The sequence below is a fragment of the Macrobrachium rosenbergii genome, chromosome 49, assembly GCF_040412425.1.
Source record: "Macrobrachium rosenbergii isolate ZJJX-2024 chromosome 49, ASM4041242v1, whole genome shotgun sequence".
Classification (NCBI taxonomy): Eukaryota; Metazoa; Arthropoda; class Malacostraca; order Decapoda; family Palaemonidae; genus Macrobrachium; species Macrobrachium rosenbergii.
In genome coordinates, this window is record NC_089789.1 from 23,425,953 (window position 1) to 23,452,716 (window position 26,764).

The 26,764-nt window shown below is 34.2% G+C and overlaps 1 protein-coding gene across 24 annotated transcripts in view; it reads right to left on the reverse strand.

Annotated features, from left to right (window-relative positions):
• Positions 1-26,764, reverse strand: part of Tmem131 (Transmembrane protein 131) — a 480,545-nt gene that overhangs the window by 58,049 nt on the left and 395,732 nt on the right. For all 24 annotated transcript variants that reach the window (XM_067092914.1, XM_067092911.1, XM_067092907.1 and 21 more), the window contains one exon: positions 21,077-21,105. In XM_067092914.1, coding sequence (XP_066949015.1) covers positions 21,077-21,105 — 29 coding nt within the window. The remainder of the gene's footprint in view (positions 1-21,076; positions 21,106-26,764) is intronic.

The following is a 26,764-nucleotide window of genomic DNA, read 5'->3' on the forward strand; positions in this document are numbered from 1 at the left end:
GGCAAACAAGGATGTCAAGAAAGGGGAGCTGGCCATTGTTACAGGACTCAACCGTGTACAGTAGTTCAAAGAACTGCATTCTATGAATGTGCGGCAGAGTGTTTCTATTTCATTCTTATCCTCAGCCTGTATGAAAATGTCATCAATATAACGGGCGTAGATGCGCGGTTTTTGGATGTGTGAAAAAACCTGCTCCTCTACTGTACCCATATAGAAGTTGGTGAAAAGCACACCTAAAGGCGAACCCCTCACGATGCCGTCTTTTTGCCTATACATGTGGCCCTTATGGGTGGAAAAAGCGGCCTTCTTTGTGCATATTTCAAGGAGGACCCACAGTGAAACCTTCTGTGATGTATAACTGGGACGTGGAGGTGTCCCTGTAGACACGGTGATGGCTCTTAGCCGCTTTTTTTTATCCTTCTCTCACAGGTGGCTAAAGCAGGCCATGATGTTCTCTGGGTAACGTAGAATGTGGTAAGGGGTTCTCTCTTCGTTGAGTTTGTCTTCATTATGGTCCTTTCCTTCGGAAACACCAAGTGTGTCTGCTTCAGGGACACCTTCTGCGATATCATCCTCGACATAAGGATCGATTAGTATGTTCAGGTCACCATTCCCGATTCCCGCCAATTTTTCTCTTAATTTCACTATTTCATTACTAAGTGCGTGGCGTTCTTCTATCTTGGTGGTTAGTTGGCGTTGTAGAAGGGACCTCCTGAAACCTAAGCAAAAGGAAGACATCACTGTGCGCCAGGCACATAAAACAGCAGCCTTCATCCTGATTAATACATCCGAATACCATCAACAGCTCAACAAGATCCTGTCTGATCAGATGAAGTTTGAGCGCCTTAATAAGAACCCTGTAGATGACATCAAGAGAGAGGCAAATAGAATAATAGAAGTCACCAATGCAGCGGCTAATGCCACTCGCCTCCCGCCCATCACCGGAGACCATGGTTTAGGATATATGTATGGGAATGTCAAGACCCATAAACCCAGGAATCCGTATGCCCTATCATCAGCCAAACCCCTGCGCCTACCTATATTTTGGCTAAACGACTCAATGTAATCCTCATGCCCTATGTGCCCAACAACCACAGCCTCCATTCACCAGCAGAATTCTTAGAAAAGATCAAGGACACCGCTGGAACTGGTACTATTGCCTCTCTGGACGCCGAATCCTGTAAAGATGGCCAGCTCCCCTTCCTTGACGTCCTTGTCTGCCAAACCGACAACAGCCTGAGGACCTCTGTTTACACGAAGATGAATCTCGGCCTCTGCCTTAATGGAGATAGTGAGTGTCCTTCAAGATACAAGAACACCACAATCAAAGCCTGCGTAAAAAGGACTTTAACGCACTGTTCTTCTTGGCAGGGCACGCACCAAGAATTAGACCGCATCTCCCAAGTACTGTACTCATAAATAATGGGTATTCTAATAAACAAGTCAACAAAGAAATAAGTCTTGCAATGGATTGGTGGTACAGCAACTGCGAGCAGCCACAGCCCGACCCACAAAGAAGTCTTCGACTTTTCTATACGGCGAGGATGCACTCAAAATATCAGGATGATGAACGTGCCATCAAGAAGATCATCGCAGACAACATCTTCACTATTGACATTGACACGTGGCTTGACCTCGTCATATACTGTACAATCAAAACAGCCGCACGAGAAACCTAATTTTGAAAAACAACCCAGACCCTCTAACGAGAGATCCTTTTAAAAAGACAAATATGATATACTGATTCAAATGCCCAGTCCGTGGATGTCCCAGTGCCTATGTCGGTATGAACACCATGAAACTGACAGAGAATCGCCTGTTATGCCCATGAAGGAGCCGTAAAAAACATATGAGAGATACCCATCAGCGATAAATGTTTGGCTTGCAAAAAAATCTTGCCAGCCAATAAGCAGCGCGAATGTTTACTCCTGAGCCAATCAGCAGGTAGCTGAATTTGACAGCCCCCTGTGACCTTTTCATGTAATAGAGCAAGACTCACATCGAAAGTCAGTCTACTCCCATCATTTGGCGTGACCATGCTCAATGGAGCCTGAGCGAAACGTGGCCTCGATTAACACCAATGAAGACTTTCTCCTGAAGGACAACTCAAAAGAAGACGTTTTCCTGAAGGACAACTCTACGGAAGATGAACTCCCGATTTCAGTATCCTGTTACTGTTATACTGTGTTCATCGGAAATAAACTATCCAATTTTGCAACCTGCTTTCCTCTCCAACTATGACCAATATTGGCGTGTTACTGGCAGAATGCAGTAACCTAGAAATATCAGTTATTAGAAATTAGAAAAATAGAGAAAACTCTATACAAACTGAATGCTGCTGATGCAGCTATCACTTTTAACACCACTTGTATAAAAGAGTCTATTACCTACTTTTATTATTATTATTATTATTATTATTATTATTATTATTATTAATTAAGTGCTTTAATCAGACCACTGAACTCTTGCAGGACCGGCCTACAGGATGAGCCTTTATTATTGACAAAGTTTAGATTTTATTTATTTAGTTACAACTTAAAAATTTTATATCTGGACTGAGTGAAAATGGAGAATCTGTTACGATTTTGTTTACTGATTTGTTCCACAACTTGACATTCATTGTTGACTTTATTTTGGACATTAACACAAGAATTAAACTGTTAGTGTTACCCTACATTCTGTACATGTCAAGATCATTAGGTCATTCACAAAATATCCAAGGCTCAAAAGAGAGGGACCAATTTTCTCAGACAAGTGAGAATTATTTGTCTGTCCTTTTGAGATGAATTCCATACTTCAGCACTGGGCTTCATGTTTTTATATTACTCTTAACTTCATTGTTCCGAATATCTAGCCATATATTGATCATAATGTATTTTAATTGAAAAAATCAGTAATATTAATGCAGGTCCATACAAGGAAAAAAAAGTCAGAACATTGCCCATGGCTGAGAATGCAATACAAAATTAATGATGATGCTGCTGAAGTTGGTTCATCCTCTCCGCTGTACAAATCAGACACCATTTTTCCATCAACTACAAATAACTTGAAACTATCATGGTCACACCAGGGGCTGATATGTCATATTGCTCAAACTGGGAGATAATGTTTTATAAAACTGTGAAATCATCTTAAAACTACAAGAATTCTAATCATGAAATAAATGAACACCTCTGAATCATAAAAGTCAAATCTGACTACCTCCATTTTAAATTCCCTTTAACAGCTGACACACGAACCCTAACATAAAAAAATATTGGAATGGGGTTGCAAACACCATAATACTGTACTGAAATGATATTTAAACAAAGACTTTTAGGCACTGAAATACCCTTGGATATGGTAATGTTTCTTGAAATACAAATGCTAATTATCATCCATATGCTTTCAATCAAAGAAAGAACTGAAGTGAAACTAACAATGGTCAAGGTGAGCAGAGAATGGTTTTAACAGCTTGGGACCTAACACTAGTGCATTAGCATGTTATGCGCTAATGCAACTTACCATGATCATCTTCCTAACTTCCTTTGAACTCAAAGCCAGATCACTATCATCATTTTTGTAAAACTGATAAGGACAATAAGTCAACACAAATCTTCAGTATTTTGGTCCATTATTTTTAAACTGGTTACAACCTCTACAACATACATATATACATATCCACAAACATAAATAAATACAAACACTTTATGTATTTGGTAAAAAGTGTTCTGAACCTTGACCTGGGCGTTTCTACTTGATTTTGGCCGCTGCTGTTGACTGCTACGTTTTTGGCATCCTGAACTTAGGATTATTTTGGATCCACTACCTTCAGCAGCTTGAGGATTTATTCATTTATTATCCTGCTACGCCCTTGGTTCAGTTACCATAGCCAAGGGGACCTCTCTGTCCAACGGTACGGTATTTGGACTGTTATTAGTTTGCATGCTGAGCAAGACGCCTCAGTTTGGATCACGGCCTGTGAATTGGTGGAGGTATAGGCCAGCACCGTAGTTGGGCCCATAATTTGACGTCACCCTGTCTCAATCTCCAGACGTGGAGATCCTTAGTTTAACCAGATCACGGCTTTGTTACAAGGACCACCTCTGATTACTTTAGTGTTGTATTTTGGTTAGGTTATTCATTCTTTTTTTGAACTTCTCCTCCTTTCTGGGCCCTCCATATTGCGTTTGAATGTGTTGTTTTTCTATTAATTGGTTAAGTGTTTTTTTTATATATATTAAGTGTAATTGTTTTTCATTATAATCATTGTATCTAGTGGTTCAGGTGTCATTTCTGTCTATATTTTCATGTATTAAAATTAAGTTATTTTTCTTAGTGTTTATTTTCACCCCCAAATTGGTTTTGCACACATTGGTTGATAGTCTTGTCTTGTGATACGATTTCACTTACTGTGAATTTCGTATTATGGTTAGTGAATACTAGTATTGGATAAGTATACAAGTGTATGTGGTGGTGGTAAAACGACCCATATATATATACGAGGGTAAGTCAAAAAGTTCCAGGAAAAATTCAATATACTTTATTTAAGGAAATTCAAACATTTTTTCTACATATCTACCATCTAACTCTATACACTTTTCAAGGCGCTGTTTCCACCTCTGCAACCCTTCTTTGTAGAAATTTGGGGCCTTTCTATTAAACCATGTTGAAACTGCATGTTTAGCAGCATCCAAAGATTCAAACCGACTCTCTTAAGTGTTCCTTGAGTTTTGGGAACAGGAAAAATCTGAAGGAGCAAGATCAGGACTATAAGGAGGATGTGGAAGAGTTTCCCACCTAAATTTCCATAGACTTCTTGCAACCCTTGATGAATGTGCTGGAGCGTTATCATGATGGAACAAAATTCTATGTGCAACTTTCCTCGACGTTTTTAGCCAGTGCAGTCTTCAGTTTTTGCAAAACACCTTTGTAGTAGTTCCCGGTGATTGTTTTTTGTCCTTCAAGGAAATCAATCAAAATCACCCTTTGGAGTCCCAAAACACTGTTGCCATAACCTTCTGGGCAGATCTCACTTAGAACTTCACTGGTGCAGCTGAACCTCTTGGTAACCATTGCTTTGATTGAATTTACTTTCTGGGTCATATTGATGGATCCAAGTTTCATCTCCAGTAACAACTGGTCAAAAAAACTGATTCATTTGATTCAATCTTTCGTTAAAACTGCAAGAGAAAGTTCAGCTTTTGATGCAGTTGGTCTTCGCAAGAACGCTTTGGGACCCAACGTGCTGAAAGTTTACTCAAACCAAGATTTTCATCTAAAATTGAAAATGCGGAACCATGGGAGATCCCAGTTTCATTAGCTATCATATCGATAGTAATCCGACGATCTTCATCCACTAGATTCTGCACCAAAGCCACAATTCTTTCATTTTTTTGCAGTCGATGGTCTTCCTCTCTTGGGTTGTCTTTGAGGTCCTTCCGACCATCCTTAAATCGCTTTATCCAATCATAAACAACTGATTTAGATGGAGAAGAATCTCCATAAACTTGTTGCAAAAGCTTTGGTTTCAATCAAGCTTGGTCAGGAACTTGATGTTAGCTCATCTCAAAAATTTTATTTTCCATGGGTTCAAGAAGTTACTTTTCTGAAGCAGATGTTAACACCACGGTAGCAAGAGGATGACTGAGGTAACAAGTCTATATGGATCACTACATCACAGATAATTGTTTACTAAGTATTTGGGTTGTTTCATTCCTGTGTAAATACATCATTCAACAATTTTTCCTGGAACTTTTGACTTACCATATATTATATATATATATATATATATATATATATATATAGATCTTTGGTTGTTTTATATCATGGTAGTTTGTTTGTTTGGCTAATCCTCCCCTCCTCTTATTTTCACAGGAGTGTTTACGTCTGTGTTGGCGTGCGCCAACCTTTAGTCAGGTTCGGGCAGCAGTAGCGAAACAGGTTGTTCTTTTGGGGAAGAGAACTTTTGAGTACCAGCAGCAGTTCGACTTTTGAAGACGCTTGGGCAGCCGTGTTTGGGCCCAGGCTGAGCAGCGCACCAACGCAGATGGTTGTTTGTTGGCCGCAGGTGGAGACCCTGTCGGCAGTTTTGGCCGGGTGCAGTGGCCCTGTCCTTTGTATTTTGGCAGACGGCAGCAGGACGCCGATAATATGGCCTGTTGTCGTTAGTTGGTGGACTTCGCTGGAGATGGCTTTTTTAGTATCGACTGCTGCTGGTACTTCTTTTGATATAAAGTAATATTGCTTTATTTTTTGTGTTTCGTGTCCGACCTGGCTCATTTTGTTATGGCCTTCTTTTTTGGTATAGATTTTATTAACTTTAATATTAATAAATCTATTTTTATAACCATTTCCTGTATTTTTGTTATTCCTCCTTTCTTTGTGTGTGCGAGCTGTCGACTAGAGCAGCCCCAATATTATTTCCATCTAGATCCTGTGTTTTTCTTATGGCCGAAATGTCGGTTCAGAACATTGGCGACCGTGACAGGATTGGCTCTGCTCTGGTTGTCGGAGTTTTCACCACATTGGAGGGGAGGTTGGTTATTTTGAAAAAAAAAAATTTTTGTAATTTTTTTTTCTGTCGAGAGGAAGGTATTAGGATCTTTGTTGTTTTATGGGCGCATGGTAGTTTGTTTGTTTGGCTAATCCTCCCCTCCTCTTATTTTCACAGGAGTGTTTACGCCTGTGTTCATTCAGGTTCGGGCAGCAGAAGTAACAGGTTGTTCTCTTGGGGAAGAGAACTTTGAGTACCAGCAGCAGTTCGACTTTGAAGACGCTTTGGGCAGCCGGTGGGCTGGAGCAGCGCACCAACGAAGATGGTTGTTTGTTGGCCGCAGGTGGAGACCCTGTCGGCAGTTTTGGCTCGGTGCAGTGGCCCCGTCCTTTGTATTTTGATGGACGCAGCAGGACGCCGTGATAATATGGCCTGTTGTCGTTAGTTGGTGGACTTCAGATGGCTTTTTTAGTATCGACTGCTGCTGGTACTTCTTTTGATATAAAGTAATATTGCTTTATTTTTGTGTTTCGTGGCCCGGACCTGGCTCATTTTGTTATGGCCTTCTTTTTTGGTATAGATTTTTATTAACTTTAATATTAATAAATCTATTTTTATAACCATTTCCTGTATTTTTGTTATTCCTCCTTTCTTTGTGTGTGCGAGCTGTCGATTAGCCAGAGCAGCCCCAATATTATTTCCATCTAGATCCTGTGTTTTTCTTAAGGGCCGAAAAATGTTGTTCATAATATATATATATATATATATATATATATATATATATATATATATATATATATATATATATATATATATATATATATATATATATATATATATATATGTGTATATATATAAATTATATAATATATATTATACATATATATACATATACATATATATATATATATATATATATATATATACATATATATATATATATATATATATATATATATATATATATATATATATATATATATATATATATATATATATATATATATATATATATATATATATATATATATATATATATATATATATATATATATATATATATATATATATAGGTTCTACTGGTCACTTTTTTTACCATATACACTTGTGTATGTACTGTATGTGTATTAAGTATATATGTATGTTGGATAGGTTGTAACTAGTTTAAAAAATAATAGACCAAAATGCTGATAATTTGTGTTGATCTGTTGACCTTATCAGTTTTACAAAAATGATGATAGTGATCTGTCTTCGAGTTCAAAGGAAGTCAGGAAGATGATCGTGGCAAGTTGTATTAGCGCATAACATGCTATTGCACTTGTATTAAGTCACAAGCTGTTTTTTTTTATAAAAATCCCAGATGTAAATATGATTTACAAAATGTTGGAATAAACTGTTGAAAATAATCATTTTATCATATTCTTGATTGGACCTTCTGTGAAATATACCATGGGCTTTTTGCCTCATCATCCTACCCATTTTATATACATACATACATATATATATATATATATATATATATATATATATATATATATATATATATATATATATATATATATATATATGTGTGTGTGTGTGTGTGTGTGTATTATATATACAGTATATATATTTATACTGTATATTCATCCAACACCACAATGGTCCCATGACATATAAACTTAAGAAGGGCTAACAAGAAAGGTGAAAAGAATGATCACAGATACTGAGCTTTCATCTGTATTTCTACACCTGATCACAGTATGCATATCTCTCTCTCTCTCTCTCTCTCTCTCTCTCTCTCTCTCTCTCTCTCTCTCTCTCTCTCTCTCTATATATATATATATATATATATATATATATATATATATATATATATAATGTATATATGAATATATATTATATAATATATAAAATATATATATATATAATATAAATACAGTGCTCCCCATTTTTACGTGGGGATAGGTTCCAGAATCTACCGCGGAAATGCACAAATCCCTCTAAAAATGGTTATAACTGCCAATTACCTTGTACCCCTTAAACTAAAAGGCTTATAACTGCCTATTTTAACATTTCACTGCTTGATTTGATAATTCAAACAAAAATATACCTTAAATTATCATACTAAAACAATTTAATGTCATTTCAAACAAAAATACACCCCAAACCATCACCCCAAAAACACCCAAAGTAACCTTACATTACAGTACTCTCCTACTACTGTTATACTCTTAAGTAGGATATATGCACCCTTAAAATGCTTACAACTGCCTATTTTAACAATTCATCACTAAACTTGACAGTGCAAACATAAATATGCCTTAAACTATCATCCCAGAACATCCTAATATCATTTCAAAGTCATGTTGCAAAATTAAGTATGCCAGCCTACAACTATTACTCTGAAGTATCTCCAACCATTCAGGCACGCACGTTTTCTTTGGCCTACGTAACTTTGCGCATTATTGTGTGCATACTGTACTGCACTGGGTGTACATTTTACATATACTGATATTTTCCTGTGTTGTAAGATGATTTTGAAATGATAATTAATGTACAGGTACGTACTTTAGGATAGTACTAGTACTACTGTATATAGAGCATCTAAAATTCGTGCAAGCCCTTTGTTGGCCGAGTCGGTTGAGCTTCAGACTATCGCTCGATGGGCCGGAGTTCAATTCCCGCGGCCGGCTGATGAAGAGTTAGAGGAATTTATTTCTGGTGATAGAAATTCATTTCTCCTATAATGTGGTTCAGATTCCACAATAAGCTGTAGGTCCCGTTGCTAAGTAACCAATTGGTTCTTAGCCACGTAAAATAAGTCTAATCCTTCGGGCCAGCCCTATTTCCAAAAGCTGACAGTCGCTGCTGGTCATATTTTGGACACTCACACAATACATGTTTGACTGTTACCATCACCTTGCACTCTGGAGCCAGGCACTGGCCACGTGGGCTGCTCATTAAGTGTCCATGTGTCAGTCGAGTATGGCGTACTCTGAGACGTGTTAGAATTACTTGTGCGTCTCTCTCTCTCTCTCTCTCTCTCTCTCTCTCTCTCTCTCTCTATGATGAACTCCATTTGTTTTATTTGTTTCAATTTATTATTTTCAGGTTCTTCATTCCATATGTACTGCCATTTGTTTATGATACCCACCTTCATATGTGCTACATAATCAGTAACAGGGATATTCACATATGATCTCGTCGTGTGGGTTGCTTCTTTGGCTGCTTTATCTGCCTCCTCATATACTTTGATCCCTACATGGGCAGGGATCCAACATATTTCTACATTTTTTCCATTATTATATAATTTATGAAGAAGTAATTTAATTTTGTTGTACAATATTTTTTTATTTGTAACTCTGAATAACTTCTCGAGTCACTAAAAATCACAAAATTATTGAATGATGTTTCTTTAATTATTTTTATACCTGACGCGATTGCACACAATTCTGCTGTGAATACTGAAGCATTATTAGGTAGAGAGAACTGATAAGTTTTGCTGTGGGACACTGCAGCATATCCCACTCCGTGCTCTGATTTAGGGGTAACCTTTTGATAAATATTTCAGTTGTGTACAAATTCTCATTTTATTCACTGTCCAGGGAGGAGGTGATTTTACTGTTAAAGGCACTTGTATATTTATATTCAGCGACTCAAACAATCTTCTAGCTCTAATTGGGAAAGGCGGAGGATGGTTATTTATAAATATATCTCTTAATTCAAATAATTTTTTTTTTGTTGGGGAATCACTTATTTGAATTCTTAGAGTTAGTATTTTCGTGATAACGTGCAAATACATTTATGATAAAAAATTATTTACTACAGTATAAGTTCTTGATTTACGTTGTTTTGTGGTTAGTCCTCACCACCTCCCATAAAGTTATTACAGAATTCTTGTGCCGTCATTCTCTCTCTCTCTCTCTCTCTCTCTCTCTCTCTCTCTCTCTCTCTCTCTCTATATATATATATATATATATATATATATATATATATATACATATACTGAGAAAACACAGCAAAAATAACAAGTTACTTCACTTACAGAATCTGTTTATACTGTATTGACCTAATCACCTTAAAATATTTAAAATCCAAATTTCTACGTAGGCTCCAGTAGCAATCTTTCTGTGACGACGTAATCTCTCTCTCTCTCTCTCTCTCTCTCTCTCTCTCTCTCTCTCTCATATCAGTACTGTACTTTACATATTCTGTAATGAGAATAATATCAATTACTGTACCATAAGCATAAAACGAAAATAAACAAATCCAGCAATTCACGACAGATCGATGTAGGTAGCATTGCCGTATTTTTTGCTTTATCTAATTTATTGTACCGTGTTTCATTACGAGTTCAATTGACTATGATTACCACACACATTATAACAGTACACAAGACAATATTTTATCACTGTTGATGCTTCATCTGCAATTACCGTATAAATATTTAAATTCCGAATTTCATCTGTAGGCAACTGTAAACACTCTCATCCCAGCCATAGTTTCAGTTCCTTTAGTTCTCGTCCCCAGCAAGTTAGTACTAAATAATCTTCGATGTCAATATTTAGAAATTTTCCCGCTGGATCTAGCGGTTTTCTATTCAATATCGCGGCATGCAATAGACGTTTAGCGGCTAGCGGGAAATCTAGCTTTATTCATTACATATCTAGCTGATCTTTAGCTTTTTTATTTAAAAACTGTCATTACTTACTTGAAAACATGTTTTACAACCAAAATATTAAAAATACCGAAACTTGAGCGCTTCTGTGATTGCTAGACAGCTATTACCTCATAGGAGTTCAGTACTTGACTCTGTCAGGAACTAAACATTCTCTAGTCGGGTGATGCGTTGATAAATCTTTACAGTGAATCAGTAGTTGTTCAGATCTCTGAGCCTATTTCTTTGTGCGTGCGGCTATGGTCGTCAATCATGCCAAGTGAAACAATACAAACAAAATTTTAGAAGTGAATGGCTTAAGGCTAATGAATTCAAAGATTGGATACGGGAAGTTCAAGGGGACTCATCTAAAGCCTATTGTTGTTTATGCAAAGCAAATTTAACTGCTAAATGACTGACTTATAGGTCCCAGTAAAACGAAGAAGGATGTTAACGCCAGTGGAACTCCAGTGACAAACATCTTCATCGTTCAGAAATATGATGGAACCTCACGCTTGAAAAAAAGTTAAGTATATCTTAGTTTAACCAGACCACAGAGCTGATTAACAGCTCTCCTAGGGCTGGCCCGAAGGATTAGATTTATTTTACGTGGCTAAGAACCAACTGGTTACCTAGCAACGGGACCTACAGCTTATTGTGGAATCCGAACCACATTGTACCGAGAAATGAATTTCATTCACCAGAAATAAATTCCTTTAATTCTTCACTGGCCGGCCGGAGAATCGAACGCGGACCTAGGAGAGTGCTACCCGAGTGCTATCGACCCATCCAATGAAGAACGACCTCACGCTTGGAAAGTAATGTTGCCTTATATCTTGCATGCCATGCTGCCATTGTGAATTGCGATAATTTGACAGATATACTGAAATCTTCGGTTGATGACAGTAAAGTTACTTCAAAACTTTAAGATGCACAGGACAAAACGTTCTGAGATCATCAAAAATATACTTGGTCTCCATTTTGAAAATGATTTAGCGAAGGAATTGGTGATGGCAAATACAGCTTGCTCTTAGATGAGTCAAATGACATAAGTGTTAAAAAAAATGTTAGGCATTGTTGTCATATATTTCGGCATTAATGACAAAAACGTTGTGTCGACCTTTTTAAATCTTGCCGAATTAAAAGCATGTGATGCACAATCAATTGTTGATGATTTGAAAGGAAAATTGAAAAATAAGCTGGAACTGCGTAATGCTAGCGTAATGATTGGCGTAAACAATGGTGTCTATCAGAAACTGAAAAAAAGAAGTACCTTCACTGAATCTGTTTCAGTGTGTCTCCCACGAAATCCAGAATTTCTTATAGCTGAGACATATAAGTGGTTTTCAGTATCTTCCGTAAGACAGCTGTCGTACAAAATGTTATATGAAACAATTAATGATGGCGCTTCCCCCCCCCATCAAAATACCAGCAAACTTTCTATTAAGTGGGCAGTTCACCGCATTATGTCACAATGGGTTCTGAGTTGAAAACTCATTTCGACATAGTAAACTCCAAGGAGAGATGTTTCACATCAGAAATTTTATCTGATATGTATAAAGATGAAAAGAACTTGGCGTTTTTGTTACTCTTGCATCCTATCTTAGGAGAAGTTCAAAGAGTGAACAAACTTTTTGAATAAAGAACAACAAATAAGGTAAAGTTGTCAGGTGATCTATGTCTTCTCATCAAATCAGTTGCAAATAAACTAATCGTCCCAACTGCTAGATTTGATCCCCTTACTTGTAATACTGAAGAATACTTAGATTCTCACCCGTACTTAGGGTACAGATTCGAAAGAAAAATTCAAGAATTGAAAGATGAGAAGAAAATAGACAAGGAAGATGAAAAGTGCTTAAGGGAAAGGTCGAAGAAATTCCTTTTGTGTTTATATCATCAGCTGAAGCAAAGGCTACCAGACAACCTGAAAATTCTTATGAATATATCATCATTGTTTGTTGGAAAAGTCCTCCACCCAAACAAGGAACCAATTCTTAGTTTATTGGAATTGATGGGCGTATCGGAAGACAATATTTCTGCTATTGAGATACAATACAAAAAAAATTCATCTAATTCAGTGAAACAATATTAAGGATACTGAAGCTTTCTAGTGTGAGGCGTTATCCTACAAAGATGCGTCTGGAAATAACCCTTTCGGAGAACTTTCACAATTTGCCATTACTACTTTAATTCTTCCTCATTCAAATGCCGAAGTAGAACGTGTGCTCAGTGCCATGAATAACATAAAATCCAAGCTGAGGAACCGAATGGAGTATACGATGTTAACTTCCTCTTACAATAAAATTCGGGCTGATTAGAAGTAAAAAACGTTGTTCTACCTAAAAACTACCAAAAAGTTTCCTGCAAAAGATTGGAACCTTGGAATCATACAGGCCTATACGTACAAGTGAGGACTTCCTACATGTTGTGTTTTTTAGGTAGTCCATTTTATGGTAAGTTTGTTCAGTTTTATATGTGTACCATTTCCAGTTGGTAAAAAATTATTTGCTAAATGTTTCAATTATAACTAGTTCTAGCGGGAAATTCAGCTTTAAAGAGAAAATATCTAGCGGGATCCAGCTTTTTTCCCAAATTTTCTGGCGGATTTCAGTGCAGTCCAGTTGGCAACCGTTTAGTTCTCGTTACACATATTACAGAATCCATTTATACTGTGCTTAGACTTCGATGTAAAACTCACAGTTCTCTCTCTCTCTCTCTAACAGTATAATATCCTTTAACAAAAAAAGGAGCAAAAATCAACGAAACGTTATTTCACTTACAGAATCCATTTATGCTGTACTTGGATGTAAAAACCAGTCTCTCTCTCTCTCTCTCTCTCTCTCTCTCTCTCTCTCTCTCTCTCTCTCTCTCTCAGTATACATATATTTTAATGAAAAAATAACAGTAATTTGTGAATACACAGTGCTGCTCTGCGAAAAAAATGAATTAGTGATGATTTTAGAGATACAGCCCAAACAAAAATCAGCAAATTAGTGAACATTCCCCCGCGGACAAGTGAAAGATGTGTTCCACAAAAATCCGTGACAAAGTGAACAGCGGGAATGTGAAACGCGTAAAACCGGGGGAGGGGGCACTGTGTGTGTGTTTGTGTTTGTGTATATATATATATATATATATATATATATATATATATATATATATATATATATATATATATATATATATATATATATATATATATATAATATTTACATATAAATATCATATATGCACATATATATTTTATTATATATACAGTACATAGGCTATATATCAATATCTTAAATATGCCATATATATATACATATATATATATATATATATATATATATATATATATATATATATATATATATATATATATATATATATGTATGTATGTATGTATATATGTATACATATATGTGTATATATATAATTATACATACATACGTATGTGTGTGTATATAATAAAATATATATATATAATATATATATATAATATATATATATAATATATATATATATATATATATATATATATATATATATATATATATATATATATATATATATATATATATACAGTATATATCAATACGCAAATGGTGACGGGACAACAATAAGATTTCAAACTTTTTGCTCGATAAGTTACTTGGCCAAACACTACTGAAATTGCCCAATTACTGGACTATTATAAAGATTTGTAAGTTCAAATATATATATATATATATATATATATATATATATATATATATATATATATATATATATATATATATATGCATACTGTGATCAGGTCTAGAAATACAGATGAAAGCTCAGTGTCTATGATTGATCCTTTCACCTTTCTTGTGAGTTTTTCTCATGTTTGTATGTAATAGGACCATTGTGGTATTGGATGAATATACATTATAAATATATATACTGTACAGTATATATATATATATATATATATATATATATATATATATATATATATATATATATATATATATATATATATATACGTATGTATATTTTATATACTGTACATTCATCCAATACCACAATGGTCCCATGACATACAAACATAAGAAGAGCTCACAAGAAAGGTGAAAGGATCAATCATAGACACTGAGCTTTCATCTGTATTTCTAGACCTGATCACAATATAATTTATATATATATCATGTATATGTATATAATATTTACATAGGCTATATATATGTATATATACATATATATAAACGTGTATAGGCTATATATATATATATAATATATATATACATACATACATGTATACATACATATATAAATATATAAACATACAAATAAAATGTATATATATAATGTATATACATACATACATACATATATATAATATGTACATAAATAAATAAATAAATATATATATATATATATATATATATATATATATATATATACATATATATATATATATATATATATAAATAAGATATATATAAATATATATATATATATATATATATATATATATATATATATATATACATATATATATATATAATGGGTAGATGAAGAAGCAAAAAGCCCATGGTATATTTAAGAAGGTCCGATCAGGAATACGATGAGCTGATTATTTTCAACAGTTTATTCCAACATTTCGTAAATCATATTTACATCTGGGATTTCTATAAAAAAAATAACAAAACATATTGTAAAATTTGCCATAATGAAATAAAACAAAAATGAATGAAAAGTCACAATACATAAAGACAAGTAAACACTATAATGCACAATACACGAAGACAAGTAAAATACAAAAATTTACAACACATAATGACAGTAAAACACATAAATGAACATAAAACTTCTAAGATCCACTAAAATGCATATAAAACTTGCAAAAGATTCCCTAACATAAAACACTAGTGAAAACGAACTAACCTGCTGGTACAAAGAACAAAACAGAACTGGAAACAGTAACAAACGAAGGGGAAAGAAAAAAAATTAAAACATTAAGACAAAACAACTGGGTAGAGCAAGACTGTGTATTTAATTACGTAACCATCAGTTTAATCTTAAGTGTTTCAAGTATAAATAAATCAGTTTGGTTGTTACTATGGCCAATATTACTAAAGTTTTCATTTTTAATTTCTGTTTTACATATTTGGGAATGGTTGCGGATATTGGACGATTCCCGGGTTGGAAATCCTGGTCCCCGTACGGTAGCTGACCCTCCTATCCTATGGGAGTCGATTAACACTTTGAGCAGACGTCTAGTAGTTCTGACGTAGGCCAAGTCCCCGAATTACATCAGGGGCATACAGATTTATAAATTACATTTGACGTCATGTAGGGACTTAGGCGGTCCTTAAACCGGAATAAAGAGCCGGTAGTTAGTGGGTTTTTGGGAATGAGCTTGAAATCAAGAGCAAAGCGTTTGCTCAGGACCTTGGCAAACACTTATCTGACTGGTTATCTTGACTGAAGGGCAGACTAGAAGACTACCGCAGAATTTCATTTTGGACACAGTAAGGACCGTAGCGAGCTTTGAAAACTGTTAAGTAATTTATTAAGGACTTTATAAAATACCTTTTCCGGAAAGCAACTTTCATTAGAGTAGTCCAAAAGAAAGAGGATCTCCCATTAAAACAGATTCCAGCTCGAGGTGAGAGAAAACACCCTGTGAATCAATGTATACTGTAAATGGAATTAAGTTTGAAACTGTAAAAACAAAAGCTAAAATAAGTTTAACCCAGTCCAGTAAAAGTCTTTTTTTTTTCTAAAAACAGAAGTACTAACAACATCATTGTCTCTCGTAACCAGAGCTCCTAAAAAACCTAGTCGATCACCCTACTCACACTCAAGAGTAAACCTGATATAGTGGCGTGAATTAATAAACTCTCAAAACAGAATGAAAATCATGTTTGAAGAGAGCGAAAGTGTCATCCACATAACGCACATAAAAGATTTCTATGTACATTTTAGTGTTTTACCTGTCTTTATGTATTGTGACTTTTAATTCATTTTTGTTTTATTTTACTGTGTCAAATTTTACAATACTTTTTTAAATTTTTTGGTAGAAATCCCAGATGTAAATATAGTTTACAAAACGTTGGAATAAACTGTTGAAAATAATCATCCCATCACATTCCTGGTCAGACCTTCTATGATTAACACACACACACACACACACACACACACACACACACACACACACACACACACACACATTATATATATACACAATATATATACACATATATGTATGTATGTGTATATACACAGTATATATATATATATATATATATATATATATATATATATATATATATATATATATATATATATATATATATATATATATATACACACACACACACACACACTAGCTGACCAACCAGGCACTGCCTGGGAAACTCTGAATGACAACTGATAAACTCTCTCTCTCTCTCTCTCTCTCTCTCTCTCTCTCTCTCTCTCTCTCTCTCTCTCTGGTAAAAAAACTAAGGTATACTTAACTCACTCTCTCTCTCCTTAACACACTCTCTCTCTCTCTCTCTCTCTCTCTCTCTCTCTCTCTCTCTCTCTCTCTCTCTCTCCTGTCCTGTTAAGCTAGTTACTTCAATTACATTGCCCAGCATTTTTTACATTTTATATTTCACCCCCCATTCCTATCGGGGCTGAACTTGGACTTAAAGGGCATCATGAGTGTCATTATTCATCTCAGCGACCTTGAAAATTATGGATTACACACTAATATCTGTCATTTTTTACATTTTATTTTTCATCCCTTCTCACCCGCCTTTCCTATCAGGGCTGAACTTGGACTTAAGGGCATCAGGAGTGTTGCAATTCATTTCAGCGACCTTGGAAACTATGGATTAGACACTAATATCTGTCGTTTTCGTTTTTTTTTTACATGTCACCCCTTCCCAAGCCCATCTCCTTTGGTGCCAGTGATGTCTTACCCCCACAGCATTCTTTTCCAGATAGTAAGTCATATGTATACCAAAATGAGGTGGTTTATTTAGTTGCTAAGCCTACAGGCAGAACCAGCCCTGCTTCAGGAAAGCCCTTCCCACCCCCCATTCCCTTTGGTGCTAGTGATGCCTTACCACCACAGTATTCTTTTCTAGATATTAAGTCATATGTATACGAAGTTTGGTTGAAATTGCTCAATGCATTTCTGAGTTATGCTGGAACACACATACATATATACATCCATTTATATATATATACGAGTATATATATGTATATGTATATATATATATATATATATATATATATATGTATATATATATATGTATATATATATATATATATATATATATATATATATATATATATATATATATATATATATATATATATACACACACACATATAAAATACATAATATAAAAAACAGGTTTTGACATAGGAAAACCCTATTTTTGGTAGCCAGTGTGAGTCCTCAAAGGAGTTACTCTCCTGGTCCCCCCAAAGCTCCATAAGACAGATCAACCAATCTCAAAGAATTCTCTTCTAAGTTGACCTTGACCAGAACGATGCAAGTTGGCACAGTGATAGAATATGAAGACTGAAGACAAGTGAACTCTATCTCCTTGCCTACAACGACTACCTACGTTCATTTCTTATCCTTTACACACTGATATGGCAACAGCGCATCATACGTCAGCTATTTTTGTCATTACTTTCACCAGGTCTGTGCAGGATACTTGTTCACCCCCCGTCCCATGCCTTTTAACAGGGAATGTGGGTGGGCTACATTAACATTATATATGTATTTATATATATATATATATATATATATATATATATATATATATATATATATATATATATATATATATATATATGTATTTATATATATATATATATATCTATAAGTATTTATATATATATGTGTGTATATGTGTGTATGCATACTGTGATCAGGTCTTGAAATACATACGAAAGCTCAATGTCTACGATCTTTCCTTTCACCTTTCCTGCAAGCACTTCCTATGTTTATCTGCCATGGGACCATTGTGACACTGGGTGAATATACTGTATATATACTGTATATATATAATGTGTGTACATATTTAGATATGTGTGTATGTATATGTATATGTATATGAATGCATGCATGTGTATGTATATGTGTGTGTATGTTGGGGAGGTTGTAACCAGTTAAAAAATAATGGACCAAAATGCTGAAGATTTGTGTTGATCTATTGTCCCTACCTGTTTCAAGAAAATGATCACAGTGATCTGATTTTGAGTTCAAAGGGAGTTAGGAAGATGATAGTGATTATTTTTTTCAGCACATATCTTAATGTACTGTACTTGTGTTAGGTCACAAGCTGCGAAAAACATTCTCTGCTCATCTTGACCATAGTTGTTGGTTTCACTTTAGTCCTTTCTTTGACTGAAAGTATATTAGCTTCTTTGAATGAATAATATATACAGTATATATATATGAATACACACACACAATATATATATATATATATATATATATATATATATATATATATATATATATATATATATATATGTATCTGCTTTTACTTACGCAAATGCATATCAATCTTACACCTGTACTAGTTGCCTGAGGAACGGGTTTACTGGGTTTACAGTATACAGTCTGCAACACAGTTTACATTAATTTCTATGGGTACATAAGTACTCCAAATTTCCACGAACAGTATACATGAAGCCACAGCTTCATGTATACTGAGGCAGGAACAGGTTTGTTGGTATTCTTGGCACAAGCTACAAACACATGCTGATGACGACCTAGCATTAACTAACATATGCTGATGACAACCTAGCATTAACTAACACATATATACTGATGACAACCTAGCATTAATTATCAGTAATCGTGAAAACATCAAAGTAGGAATTGTGATCATCATCTGTCATTATGTTGAACAGTAATATTTACCTGTTACAGGCAGTCTGATTACAGGAGTTATCAATAATGAAAGCATGTATTCCTATCACCCCATCTAGAGGCATGATGAAGGAAAAGGAGAGATTACCACTTCATATGGTAAGTGAACCCAGTGATCTAGGTTATAAAAATTTAAGTCCAACAGAGGGGGGAAAAAAACACTGCCCTTATTTCAAAGGAACCCAAATTCTGGCCTGTAATTACCTCCAGACATCACTCAAGCTCCAAAAACAATACAAACTAAGTATTGCAAAGGTAGTCACTGGTATTCTAAGTGCATGTACATACAAAATTACAGTTACATAAAAAAAATCTGAGAAGCCACACTACTCCTAGTAAATATAAAAAAAATCAGATTGAGGTTCACAGGCCTGCAGTAGCAGTTTGAGAACCTGAGTACTGCGCAAGAATTGACAGTTATTACGCTGGCACACAAAACTAACAAGGGCACCTTATTGGGGTCACAAATGTACATACACGAAAAGGAACACAAACTACGTTATACACGTTGTTGAGAAAAGATCCCTAGTGACACAGAACAGTTAAGGAATCTTCATACAGTAAATGCCTCATTGAAAAATACAATGCTACCAAAGCTAGATTTCCACCAAGAAGTTGTACCACTTGAGAGAAGATATAAGAACCAAGCTTGGTTTCAGGAAAGATTGTATGTGGACACAAAAACAAAGGGCCTTGCGTGTTGAAATTAGCATCTGTCACCTGATTGGGATGCTTGGAGAAAAGATCGAATCCAATCTACTAGTCATGGACAATAAAGAGAAAGATGCCTATGAACTGACCGAAATACTGGAGGTAAGGACATCTCCCACTTGCCTGGGGCACTTGAGAAATGGGATCGCTATTCTAAACTACCTAATTTTATCTTAAGAAGTTTTTTTCAGAGCTGTAAACAGTTTTTCTCAAAAAGAAAAAATAGTTATTTTCAAATGCAGAATTTAAATCTGCCACAGGACTGAAGGATAAGTAACAAAAATAAATACTAATAATATGATAAATACATAGAATACCAAGTGTAAAAAAGTGAAAACTATATATTTTCTGCTCTTACCTTATTTCGGTTTCTCCGCTTTTTATTATCTGGAAGGATAAGAATATATAAAAATTAATCAAAAGCAAGCAGTAGTTTTCATCAAGTTAATTATTTGTCAAACCATACTTATTATCATGGAAAATCGACATAGTATTGGGCAACTTTACATATTTTATTAACTTTCAATAAAAGCAATAACAAAAGGAGACAGCATATAGTTTTAATACACTCTTTCAAAGTTGACTTTAAAAAATGAAGCACAACAATGGTAGAATCCTTTAGAAGTCCAAGTCCTATCCATAGAAAAGCTACATAGTACAATGTTATTTTTCTGTGATTAGCACCAAAACTGGGGATTCCAATCACCAAAGGGTCTGTCAAGCAAATCATACATACTAAAAATTAGTGCAGTAAATATTTTTTGGACTCGGTGGAGAAAATGCTAAGGTGTACAGAACATTAGTTCTGGTTGGTTTATGGAGGTAGAACATAAACATTGGAAGTTTGGCTGCTAAATTCAAGTCTGAGAGATCAGAGAAGCTAAATGACTGTAAATATCATTGTATATTGACACTAAATAAATTATTACTAGTCAAATTACTGTAGCATTCAACAATGAAAGCAGATGTTTACTAAAAGACATAGCCAGTCAATCTAAAATCAATTCAGTTTAGTAATGAGGGAACTACCGATAATATTCACCCAGTCTGAACATCTTAAATCTAAAATTCCCATCTCTTTTCTAAATTTATGAAATTGCAAAATTTTAAAACAGCACCATATCATGATTTCTTTGGAATTATAAACACTGTTAGCACTTTCTAGTCATTCCCGTGAAATCTTGAAGCAAAAAAAATAAATAAAACTCTAGAATTATGCAAAAGCCCTTAAATTTTTATCAGTGCTGAAAAAGAAACTATCAGTTACATCATATAAACCAGACATGCCATTTGTTGGTACTTAAGAAATCCATTTCCAAAATATTTGTTAGACCTTACTAATGATTTGATGCTAAGGATTTAATTCAAATGAATGATTCATGAATCTACCGGTAAATGTCTGCACCTGAACATGGGAAAATGCCTTTGGGGCCTTTACACCAAACTTTCCTCAACATTCTAACATTTATCATGAAGTACATTTGTCAGTTCAATTCCAGTTTCTAAACCATTTCTGGCTAAAGTTTCATTCACTGACTTAAAACATTAAAAAGGAAGTTTTGAACTGCTTGAAGCTACCTGCCATGGTCACTAAATACCACAAATTACCGCAATTTAAGTTTAAAATAAATTCTAAAATTTATTAGCACTTCTAAACAAAAACATCTTATGGCTACGTAAGCAATCTGAAAGGCTTATGAATCTCCTATATGCTAATTAATATTATCCCAAAGCACTAAGCAATAACTTAAAGCCCATTAGAAACAAACACCTACACAATACATTTAAGAAGAAATAGAGGCCAGTCTTCTTTGGACTGTAAACGACAGTTCTATGAAACAAAGGCAACGATTCCACTCCACAAACCTCTGAGTACGTAAATAGTATGGTGAAAAAAAAATAAAAAAAACCAAGCTGACACTAGGAGTTTCAACTTGAAAGCAAAACAAATTTTAACTGTTAATGTGGGTAACTGTTAATATGGGTAAACAACTGTAAATTAAATGTAATCAAACCTGTTTACGAAAAAAATAAGAGTAGGGATCGATATTCATTATTTTAATTACTGTACCTAATTCTATTACATTCACTATTTGCTCTAATAACCAATACACATGTAACTTACATGAAAAAATCATACAAAATTATACATGAAGTTTTTATAGCACAATATACAGCTACAATCAAAATCTATACTCCTTGACACTTTCATTACACATCAAACAACACTTAATGTCTTTACTGAAAAGCCTATGTAGCCCATTTCAGCAACGCCAGTTCAGCGACGCCATTTCAGCGCGGCCGTTTCAGCGCTAAAAGCCTAAAAAAACATACATAACTTTTTCAATTATAAGACAGTAATAATTTCATAAACAAAAGAGATGGTTTTGAACAAACATCCCGGGAATCAAAATATTTTATTAATTAAAACTACTGTACTGTACACAACTGATTCTAATATATAAATACATTTATCCTAATGAAGCATTCCGTGAATCAAAATGTTATTAAAATTACACATACTGATTCTAATATATAAATAAATAAAGCAGATAAAGTAGTCCAATATACAAAACTCAGGAAACCTACTTTAGTAAGTTATGCGCAATAGCTTGCAAATACTTAACCTCATTTCTGTTGCCACACTCCGATACAATTTTTAATATTCTTTCGTCCGCCTTTCTGTGTTTCAGTAACTTCTGTTGTGGCTCATGACCAGCTGTTAAGTTTTTTGAAATAATCATCACGTCCTTTAGAACTGCTTCTTCTACTGTATGAATTTTAGCACGACATCTACCGTCTTCATGACATCTCCAAAACGTTACATTTGCTTGTGTCTTGCTGTCTTTATGAAACTTATTTATGTATCCATCATGGCAGAATTTCACTCGTCCTCTCTGACTTTTGAACTGTTTGCTCCATGATTTACAAAATACTAAATTTAGCAATGAAATTCTATTGTTATAGATCACAGTTTACAACAGACTAGACAGAAAGCCGTTAAATGTTTCCTTTAAAAATTTCAGTAAAACAACCGCAACCTACTAAAGTCGTTAAATGTTTCCTTTAAAAATTTCAGTAAAACCACCGTAATCATTACAAACATCAAATGCTGGTTTGGTGCTGAAATTATTCTACCTACTAGATGACTCTTAACTGCGGGTTTGGATAATGAGATGATGGAGCCTTCCAAACCAAGGTCTAGAGAATACATTCTCTAGACCTTGTTCCAAACAATGTGGTATCCTCACGAGAGAGAGAGAGAGAGAGAGAGAGAGAGAGAGAGAGAGAGAGAGAGAGAGAGAGAGAGAGAGAGAGAGAGCTGGAATCTCTTCTGGCGCTGAGTCGGCTGTCGCTGAAATTTTTGGCGCTGAAATGGCAGCACTGAATCGTACCCTACCCCTAGAAATACACACTAATTCAGAATAAACAGGAGGATATTTAGCATGTAACCATGCTAAAATTCTTGATGCATTTTTACCAATAGTATGTAATATATCAGTTTTGGAAAAAAAAGTGAATCAAAATTGCTTATAAGTGTACTACAGTTTACACCATTTCAGCAAAAATCAAAAAAATATTTACTTATGGGTGTTTATGTAAAAAATGCACACGGCAGAGTAGAGTGAAGTTTCTTTATGCCTAACCTGATAACAGGAAAGGCTGACAAAAAATGTTTAAGATGATAACCATTACGTGTAAAACCTGCAAGTCACTGCACTGTGACGGTTTTCAGGCGTTCAGCCTTCGAGGATAATTTATGAAATAAATGGAGTAGCCTACCTCCACTTCTTTGCTATTCTGTGACTATTATATATAAGGAACATCTGACCTGAAAACACCAATAATCAACGATAACACGATCTGCATGTTTCATGAAATTCAACACCCTGGGTCGTATCTCTCCTTATATAAGAAATCAGGCAGTATTGCACAATCTGTACATGATCACTGATATTTTCCCTGATTGTCATACAATTCTCGTGAATCATGGTTCACTTCCAAATCTGATGCTTACGACAACAAATGTAGACTACATAGGAATCATGAATGTCTTAGCAAGACAGATAAGACTAGCACAGAATGCCTCTCATCTTACTGTACTTATTTCCTGAGCATTCTTCATTTACTAGATTTCATCCCACTTTCATAAAAGCAACAGTACTGTAAAATAAAACATATGCAAGTGTTTCAAACTTGAAGAAACAAATTTTCCCATTAAAACTATGATAGCCTACGGGATACAATGTGCCGCAGACTTTTCAGTTGTTTGATTAGGCTCAAATGCAAGTGGTGATTTTCACAAACACTATTTTATTTCAGTTTTTGGTTGCAAAAGTATAAAAGTATAACATACGTGGTAACGACCAAATTTCTCATGACTCTCCAGTAAGATATAATTCCCAAACAAGAAAGACTTTTAATGTTCTTGAACTGTACTTCACAGCACAGTATGTAACTTCAGCAATTTAGGGAGGGGATTAATCGGAATATTAAATATTTCATTAAAATGCTGCAATGGGCAAGATGCTTTAAGGCTCTTTCACACTATGCGGAAAGTCAAAACTCTACAAATAATGTGATGCCCCAAATAGCAAAGGCTTCATATTACTTACCTACCTATTCACAACTACGCAGGTGCACTCGGGAGTGTGGCCAAATCAGTGCTATATATAATGTGATGTATTACAAACGTATACAGTTGTAGTTGGCCATGATGACCAATACTTATCTCTGCACAATGCAACTTTCATTCACAGCTGCATGCTAAGCCATTAAAGGCCATCTGCTTTTAGTGAACGGTGGTTCCTGGATCTCCTTATACAACTTTTGTATATTATTCTCTGGACATTACTGGGTCTTTTCTTAATTATCTGTACATAGCTTATTCAATTTCAAAATATTATATAAATGTTTGATTTCCTTTAGTTTACAAAGTTTTGAGGTTTTGGGTTCTTATATTTTTGCGAGTGCAGACATGTATGTTATAATTATATATATACTTAAATGTATATATATATATATATATATATATATATGTGTGTGTGTGTGTGCATAGTATACAATATACGGTGTATATATATATATATATATATATATATATATATATATATATATATATATATATATATATATATATTACAGGCAGTCCCCAGTTATCAGTATCCTTGGTTTTACGGCGCTATTATCGCCGATTTTCAGTTATCGTACCACCGTTGGGAACGGAACCACCGCCGATAACCGACTGCCTGTGTATATGTGTGTGGTATATATATATATATATATATATATATATATATATATATATATATATATATATATATATATATATATATATATATATATATATATATATACATACATACATACATACATACATACATACATACACATATATAGGCTATATATATATATATATATATATATATATATATATACATACACACACATACTGAACTTCTGCCTGTCATTTTCCTGTGGTACTCGCTAATATACTAAAGTCATATGCATCTACTGTGATTTTTTAAGCATATAATATATATATATATATATATATATATATATATATATATATATATATATGTGTGTATATATATATGTATATACATACATACACACACATATACATACATGCACATATATATAATTATATTTGTATATACAGTATATGTATATATATAAATAAGTATGCATCTAAACAATGTATATATGTACATTATAAACACATATCAATGTATATATACATATATATGTATGTATGTATGTATACATAAAGGCTGTTCAAATAGTATGTAACGCCTTGGGGAAGGGTGGTATGGTGAAGTGTTATGAGTGTGACAGTGGGGGGAGAGGGGTCCAGCCATAAGTTACATAATATTTTCAGATGTTTTCCTTTTTTCTTTTGAAAGGATGTAATTGTTGAAGGACAAAAGAGAGATAGTAAAGATTCTGCCATTAACTTTTATTATATTTAGTTTATATTTCGACTTAAAAACACTTAATATAACGAAAAATAACCTTGCCCCTTATAAATAAACTATCTGGA